The sequence below is a fragment of the Medicago sativa genome, chromosome 4 (genome assembly GCF_051527215.1).
Source record: "Medicago sativa cultivar Bolivia chromosome 4, Bolivia_mono, whole genome shotgun sequence".
NCBI classification, from domain to species: Eukaryota; Viridiplantae; Streptophyta; class Magnoliopsida; order Fabales; family Fabaceae; genus Medicago; species Medicago sativa.
Window position 1 is genome coordinate 84,149,899 of NC_140752.1, and position 9,248 is coordinate 84,159,146.

Consider the following 9,248-nt stretch of genomic DNA (forward strand, 5'->3'; position numbering starts at 1 on the left):
ATTACATCATCGTAATGCTTAAATCTAACGATCCCAATTGCCATTGTTGTATAATACATGTTCTAGAAAATGGATAACGAGGTTGTATTCCTTAATTGGAATAACCTTATATATGTATTTGACATATGTAGGATTTCGTTAATCCAAAGGATGCTAGAAAGGTATATATATTACAAAATTCATGTATGAATTGGAGCAAGCTTCTTGAAGTTGAATTATTTGTTTTATTAGTGAAGTTTTATGAAAAACTTTGATTAATAAAAATCTTGTGCACACAAGGAGAATAGTGGGAGCATTGATATTAGTTTGGTGGAGTATGTGGATGACATACTAGTCACCAAAACAATTTATCTACACATGTGAGACATGGTTAGAAAATTATTTTCAATATGTACCAAAATTGTTTGTAGTGTTCGACACTAGAATACTTTCAAGAATATCCATGGATGTCTTAAAGGACTAAGGATTGTTTCTTGAACACATATGAAAGAAACATTGTAAATGAGTTACAATAGTGTTGACTTTCATATCGATGTACAGTATATCCAGATCGTAATTTGGAATAAATGTTATGCTAGGATATCAACTATGAAATTTGTAAAAGTACAAGCTTCAGATAGTAGTTGTTTCTATTACAGATGTCAAATATATATGATTTGGATTGTTTAGCTCATAAATGAGTGAAAACACGTGTTTCTTGCGTTGCGGATTTCATTGATCTCTTCTGAGGTAAAATTGGTTTAAATCTTGCAAGCAATGAAAACTTGATCTCACCAATGATCCAAATGTATGCTTTGACACTTCAATTTCTTTTCGATAGAAAATCGAAAGTGTAAATTGAAAGAAGCATGACCTACCAACATAGGAAAGAGTTCCTTATCTGCTAGTAGAGTATCTTGCCCAAAGTGTGCTTGATGCTAACACTTGACCAATAGATATTGAGTTAATATTTGATTGGCTTTTAGTGCTAGTGGGAGATTGTTGGAGTAAGCCCTAATAGCCAATCTATATTGATTGGGTTTGGCTTTGTATCATGATATTGATATAAATATATATATTGTGAAAATATAAATTAAAAGGCATTTCTTTATTGATTTTGTTTCAAAATAATGAAGTCCCTAGAATAATTAGTCCGTTTAATGGAACATTAAGTATAACTTAATTGTGAGACCCCGTTAAACATAAGGAAACTATTCTAAAAGTATCCGTAGTCAAGCTTTATTGAGAAGTGGGATATCATTAAAGCATAGAGACTATTATGTGGGTAGACTGATGATCACATCTCACAGATCATGGATAAAGAGTTATCAAGTCTTCACATAGATATAAATATTAGGAGTAATATTTATATTGGATTGACCCGCCGTGAGAATACTACATAGTAAGTTATGCAATTGTCATAAGATATTCTCACAATGATAATAGTGTATATCGCTCTTGGACCTGAAACCACTATGATCCCTAGATGTGGACTCAAGTGCTTTGTTGCCATTCTAACGTTGTCTGTAAAAGGATAACCATAACGTTGGTTGATGGGTACTTGATGAAGCATGCTGAGGGACATGAGTGTCCTAGATGGGATTTGTCCCTCCTCATAAACAGGAGATATATCTTTAGGCCTCTTGATGAAATATGACTGTAAAACTGCATGGCCATGCCGAACTAAGTCAATATAAGATATTGGACTTATTCGTTATTCAGTATATTTCGGAATCAAGAAATATAAACATTGATCTATACAAGGGTGACAATATCTATGCCTTGGGATCAATAGAGATATCGAGACAAAGGAGTAATTGTACACATAAGTATTATCATGGAAAGGTTTCGTCAGATCACTTGACATTCTTGTCACTTGGGTAGCAATGATGTGTTGCTAGATACCGCTCATTGTTTATAATATTAAATATTAGATTTAATATTATTGCCAACGTGACTAGAACCTATAGGGTCACACACAAAGAACAGTCAAAAGAGAAATATATAAGTATGACTTATATAAGAGGTGCGTTTAGTAAATAACGCTAATTAGTTAGCAAAATTACTAAACTCGTTGTTGGGCTTACTGAAGCCCAATAGTGACTTATGACTTGCAGAGCACACTAGAAGCTCTATAAATAGAACTCTGGTGCTGAAGTTTTTGGTTACACGTTTTGAAGCAACCCCTTTCTTCTCTGCACTTCCAATTCATTGGCTAGCACCGAGTTTTGGAGGAGCACTGTTCGTGTGGACTTGCTAGAGGCTTTGCTGCTTGTTGCTTGCTTGGCTGTGATCGAGATTCCAGTTTCCAGTTCTAGCTTTCAGATTCCACAGTTCAAGGTAACAATCGAATCACTGATTCATGTTTGAACTTCGTAATGATCCAAGGAAAGAAAATCGAAATTCTTCTTCTTCTTCTTCTTCCGCTGTGTATGATATCTTTCGATTTTCCTTCAGCATCCATGACAACATGTCAAGCTCAATGGATCAACATGTTACTAATTGAATTGCAACTGGTGAAGGATGAAAAGATGGAGCTCAGGATTGATAGCAAATCTGCTATAGACCTGGCAAAACATCCAGTAGCACATGGCAGGAGCAAGCATATTGAAACCAAATTCCATTTTCTAAGGGACCAGGTGAACAATGGAAAGCTGAAGGTAAAGCACTACAAGACAGAAGAGCAGATAGCAGACCTGCTCACAAAGCCATTGAAGCTAAGCAGCTTTGATTACTTGAAGAAGAAGTTAGGAATGGCTGAAGCATCTAACTAAATGAATTAAGGAGGTGTATTGGTTTAGTAATTCATTCTAGTTAGAATTGATCTTATCTTTGTTTAGTAGTTTGTTTAGAAACTTGCATGTTAAGTAACTAGCTTTTGTTACTTGCATGTGAAGTTAAGAGTTTGTTACATTTTGTTTCTCTAGTTTGTTACATCACTTGATGTATATATAGCTTCATAGCCTTTGTGAATAATACAATTCATTCAATCAATCAAATTTCACAAGTTTTATCCTCTCTTTCTCTCTCTCAAAGAAACCCTAGAAACCCTAATCCCAATTCTCTTCAATTTTATACACAGTTTTTTGTTGTTTTCATTCAATCTTTACACATTGTTCTATCACTATGTTGAGTAGTTTATTCAAAGAAAAAAATTACTAATAGGTTTATTGAAAAAATAAAAGTATCTCCATTTTAACTTAAGAAATGAAATAGTTAACAAATTGTCAATTGTAGCCTAACTATAGAGTGTGATCTCTTACCGTTAATTAAGAGAGAGAAATACATGAGAAATATAAATAAAACTAGTATGAATGGTTATAGATCACATTTTAATATCTCATGGGTATACACGAGAAAGAAAACATTTTATTTTTAATACTCACTTTTTTATTGAGATGTGAAACTCACAATTTTACGTGAGATTCATTTTTAAAGAATAAAACTCACATGAGTTTCATTCAATAAAAACGTTACCGATTAATACGGTTAGAACTAGAATGTCCATAGCAATCCATTCCCGTATAAAATCTTCTTATTTTTCTCAAATCTGATTGAGTGTAAATTACTACGCCTACAACCTACAGTGCAAATATGTATGGAGATAGATAACTGCAAATGGGACTACAATTATAAAGAGGAACAATTTAAGTTATTAAACGGATCATTACTACTACAACTTAACAAGTTGACCGAGTATTACACTGAAGATTCACTTTTCATGACTAGCTAGCTAGGATCACAAGTCATTCATTCATATATATATTACCATACTTATATCATACCATAACAATACCATACCATCATAATTATACATGCATACATTATACATTCATATAAACCAACCAACCAATTAATTACTTCTTCAATATTTTTTTAAGCATCCATGAATTAAAACTGTGGAAGAGGCATAGCCAATTGATCAAGTAGAGCAGTAACAGGTGTAGCCAACCTAGGCTCATAAGCAAAACCATGCAACTCAAAGCCATCATAACCAGCATAAGGACAAGGTGGAATCCACTGCCATCTCTTCCTTCCAATATCATAAACCAAACCCTTATCACTTCCTTTAATCATAATCACAATAAACTCACCATTCCCAACACACTCAAATCCATTCCCATTTTCCATTTCAGTAAACTGAACATAAAGTTGTTGTGGCATTCTCTCAGTTTCAACCCAAACACTTCCACAACCTTGTAAACACCAAACCCTCAAACTCTTGGGCACATTCAGCTTACTCTTTTCAACAGCAGCAACAAGTAACAACTTCCCTTTGCATTCAACAAGGTTAGGTGACCTTAAAAACCTTCTCATAGGTGCTTGAATTTTGAACCAAGTGTTTGTTGCTACATCATAAGCTAAAACACTAAAAGGACTGCAATTCATGCAGTAAAATTTTCCATTTGAATATACCATTCTACCAGATTCAAGACTACATAGTCTTGGTAATGAAGAGGTTGTTCCCCAAATGGAATAAAACCCACTTGCATCAATATGAAAGCTTTCAGATGTTAAGTTTTTTACTGCATATGGTGATATCATGTCATCACCAGCAACAGTAACATCAATGGAAGTTGGAGTGATGGTTAAACCAATGGAAGGGAAGAGTCTTGGACGCAATGTTGGTGGTAACTGAGCTATAGAACCAAGTAAAGGGTTGCTTAAAAGCATTGTTTTTGGACCAGATTCATCAGAAACAAAACAGACTAAACCTGAGGATGAAGAAGATGGTGAGAAACCAGAAGGGATTAAAGCAAATGAAATACGGTACCATGTCATTTCATTAGGATCAAAGAGGTAGCCTTCAAAGGAAGTACTATCAGTGATGTTGTTACTGTTTTTGTAGATGTGGGTTTTTGATCTGGTTTTGTGTTTGAAAAAGATGAACCAGTGGAAACGAGGTGAAACTTGAAGGTATAATTCAAGGAAAGAGTTGGAAAAGAGAAGAGAGTAGAATCTCTTGCAGACAGAACGTGCACGGAAGAAAGCAGGTGGAGGAAGGAAAGCTATGATGCGATCAAGTAGTCTTTGTGGAAGCTTACTCCATATTCTGCTGTTCATCCATGGAGTGGTAGAAGTAGTGCTGTAAGGAGCAGTAGTTATGTTGGTGCTAACACCAGAAGCAGTAGCAGTGATAGGGAAAGTGTAAGAAAAAGAAGGGTTCATACTCATGCTCATACTCATATTCATATTCATATTCATATTCATATTCATACTCATATTCATAGATGGGTGAAAACCTTCCATAAATATAAATATAAATGTTTATATGGTTGTTTCTTATTAGAAGAAATTATGGAATATTTAAGATATATGCTAGCTAGGGTTGCCTTTAATGATAAAGGAAAGGTTATGGATTGTTAGTTGTTTTTGGTGAAAAAGAAAAGGAAGTGAAATTAAATGTTTGTGGAAAAGAACGCTTTTAGGGAAGCACCTAAGAGGGGAAAGGGTGAAAAAGGTAGGTAGGTTTTGGAAGGATAGTTGGTGGTGATTGCTAAAAATCACCTGGGAGGAGATGGTTGATTCTGTTCCTCATTTTCAGTGGGATTTGGAGGAGATATTGGAGAAAAGGGGGGGTAGATATAGGGAGATTTTGAAGAAGACTTTAGGTGTGGTGCAGCATAACCACAAATGGAACAAAGGACGTGAGTTAGAAAGTGGCAATGAATTGGGTGGGGACAACAAGAGTGAAGTAGAAATGAAATGAGCCTTGTTATTTCTTTATATAATAGAAAAAGTTTTAATTTGCTCAAAAAAAAAAAAGTTTCAATTTCCTTATTAATGCTTCTTGCTCTTGGTTTAATTTTTGGTTGTTGAGGTGAGGTGAGAATAAAGAAAGGGGAAGTGATTATTTCTGATGAATGCATCTATCATTTCAGTGTTGTTTTGTCAAAGCCGAGGTTGGAAAGGAAGGACATGTTTGCAGAAGAGAGAGACAATGAGACATGTCCAATTGATCAAAGTGCAACTCAACTATATGCTACATGGGAATGCTAGTACTAGTGGAAAAATATAGGCCCTTTATATTATATATAGAGTAATGATATTTTGACATCCATTTGATGACAACTTTGTTAACAACCTTATTTTTCTCACTTCTTATTGGTCAAAAACAATGGAGAGAGAAAAAGGAAGAGAGAGGATAACAACATCATGTGAGTATGAGAGAGAAAGTTGTCCAAAAGTTGTTAAAAAAGTGATTGTCAAAATATCATTTCTCTTATATATAATAACTTTGCCAAAAATATTATATATAATAAATATAATAATTCAAATGTTAATTCAATATATAATTCAAGTGTAAGAGATTCATTTGATATTGATTAAGAATCAACCAAGAGTGTGTTTGGATGGGATAATTGAGAAATTTTAAAGAATTTAAAATTCTAAGTAATTGAAATGATTCAATTAAATTACTTTCATTTCTCAATACTTTTGTTTGGATGAAGTAATAAAAAATTTCATTGTCATCATTTTTAGACAACTTTTATAAATTTTAATTTTTGGGCCAAATTTAAAAATGAAATTATGGGTCAATTTGCAAATTTCAAAATACTTCATAAACACTCTTCATAATTTGCAACTTTTATAAATACTTCATAAATTTCCATCATTTAAAAAATTCTCTAAATTATTATCCAAACAATAAAATTCACCTAAAAATATTTAAATTCCTTCAAAATATTCCCTTGGAGTTGAGGAGTGTGATGTTTGTTTTATTCTAGATAAGATTAAATTATTACCTTGGAGTTGGTTAAATATTAGGTGAAAGCTTTCAATTATGAACTCAATTGGTAGTGATCTTGTCCCTTACGTTGTTTAGGGATTAGTGTTGTTACTTGTTTGAGTGTTTATTGTTTTGTGGATGTTAATTATCTTGGAGTTTTGGTTTTAATCTAGCCTCTGGTGTTAGCTTTGCTATTTTTTATTTTATTTTTATCAGTTGACTTGACCTATGTAATGTGTAACTTTTTTTGATATGTTTTGTGCTAAGATTTTCTTATTATGTTGATTTTAGCTTCGTCCAAAAAATAAAACTGGAGATGTTATTGTCTAGCTTGATGAGAGATGATCCAATATCATTTATTGAAAGTTTTTCTGATATTGGAGTCAGATTTATTTATTTTTAAAAAGGTAAAAATAGCTAGTTGGTTTATTTGTCAATTACACCGTTGGTGAAATCCAATTCCCTTATTGTCGTTGCTCATGTTCATCCACAAAGCGACAAAAGAGCCATAAACAGGAAGTACCACTACAGTCCATTCCATATATATATATATATGATATGGATGACAACTCTAGCAGTAAAAATGGCTACACATAGGCCAAAGCGCATAAAAATCTTGAAATAAAACCAATGTTTCCTCTAGAATACACTTATTAAAAAGACTATACTATTGTTACTTGATGTGTTCGCTATACTTACCAGTACCACTAAGGTTGTACGTATGATTAAATCTACTATTCATATCATATAATTTGATTGTTGCTTTCAAGTTTGATTGTTTAGTCTCATACTATTGTTTATGAATGAGAAAAATGTTGAATATATAAAAAGAGATGATTGTATATTTAATGTCTTAAAAATTTTAAGCGGACATGTGATGTCTCTCTTGTAGTCCCAAAATATTGATTCGTTGTTGTTCTCGACTCTCCCTGAGACTCCTTAACAAGTGGTATCGTAGCTTTTGGATCGACTTGTTGGGGAAGCAGAAATGGATCATGATGAGTGTAGGAGGTAGAAACTCACATTTGAGGGTGAGATTATATATTGGGTTCAAATGTGATTTGCTTGTCTCACATCGCCTAGAAAAATATTGGATGGATAAGAGAAGTAAAACATATAACTAATATGTTAAGATTTTAAATGGAGATGTGATGTCTCCCTATCTCATACTCCTGGAGTATTGGTTCGTTGTTCCTATCGACACTTCCTCAAACTCTAACAAGAGTCTTGGTCTCGCTCTTTATAATTCTAAGTTAATGTGAAATTTCTTCAATACGTATTTTTTCAACACGCCCACAAATTTAATTATAATCTTCTCCAAATTTGACCCGGTCTGAGGTGTTGCTTTTGTGGGGTATTTTTTTTAAAAAAATGTATAAACTCTCGTGGTTTTATCCTTTCCTAATAAATGTCTCTTTTATGGATTTATTTTCTCAGCTCAATAAAAAAGTCTCTATGAATTTAGGAAAGCGATTGTTTATAAATATTGTATTCATATTTGAGTGATTATATATCAATTATGAATGAATTAAATGTTAGATATATATATTATAATAACAAATGAGTTATTGGAATACATGTTTTTGACACAAAAGTTTATATCATGTTCTATTCACCGCATAAATATGGTGAATAGATGAGTGTTTTTGTCAAAAATAAAAATAAAAAAAAAAGTTTATTTTTAGATATAAAATTTTGATGGCGGCTAACTTAATGTCTGACACGCCTCGAATAGAACCATCTTTGCTACAAATTAAACATATGAAAATATAAGATATAGTCTACCAAAAAACAGAGATGCGTAACATGATATGGCATAAGATTGTATTTTGATATTTAAATAACATATTTATATGTAAAGAATGCTATGAATGTTCTAAGGGTACTCTTTGACTATTTTAGATGGCAAGTTTTTATAAAAACTTGTATATTCAATACATCAAAAATTAAAGGGTTAAATATGTTTTTGGTCCCTATAAATATATCAACTTTTCGTTTTAGTCCCTCTAAAATTTTCCTTCAACTTTTAGTCCCTATAAAATTTTCAATCACTACTTTTGGTCCCTATTTTTAAGTTAATTTTAGTATTTTTTTTTTAATGAAATTGTGCAGAAATGTGTAGAATATTGTAAAAATATTTTCCAAAAAAAAATTAGAATTTTTTAACAAAACATAAATTTAATATGAATTTTTAACCATAAAATATATAAAAATTCATATTAAATTCATGTTTTGTTAAAAAATTCTAAATTCTTTTGGGAGTGATTCTTATAATATTATTAATTTTTCTGCAAAATTTTATTCAAAAATATGAATTCTACATTTGAGTTTACTTTAAAAGAGGGACCAAAAGTGAAGATGGAAAATTTTTTGAGGACTAAAAGTTGAAGGAAAATTTTAGAGGGACTAAAACGAAAAGCTGGTATATTTATAGGGATCAAAAACATATTTAACCCAAAATTAAACTATTAGATTTTTTTCAATGAATAGTTTCTTAACTTAGAATCCTTAAAGAGTGATGTTAAGCACTCGTTAGCAA

At 32.0% G+C, this 9,248-nt stretch overlaps 1 protein-coding gene across 1 annotated transcript; it reads right to left on the reverse strand.

The window, feature by feature from the left end:
- Nucleotides 1-3,611: 3,611 nt before the first annotated feature.
- On the reverse strand, nucleotides 3,612-5,657 carry UFO (F-box family protein). The gene has a single exon (XM_085704622.1). The coding sequence runs from the start codon at nucleotides 5,227-5,229 to the stop codon at nucleotides 3,871-3,873; it is 1,359 nt and encodes a 452-aa protein (XP_085560748.1). The 5' UTR covers nucleotides 5,230-5,657; the 3' UTR covers nucleotides 3,612-3,870.
- Nucleotides 5,658-9,248: the final 3,591 nt, after the last annotated feature.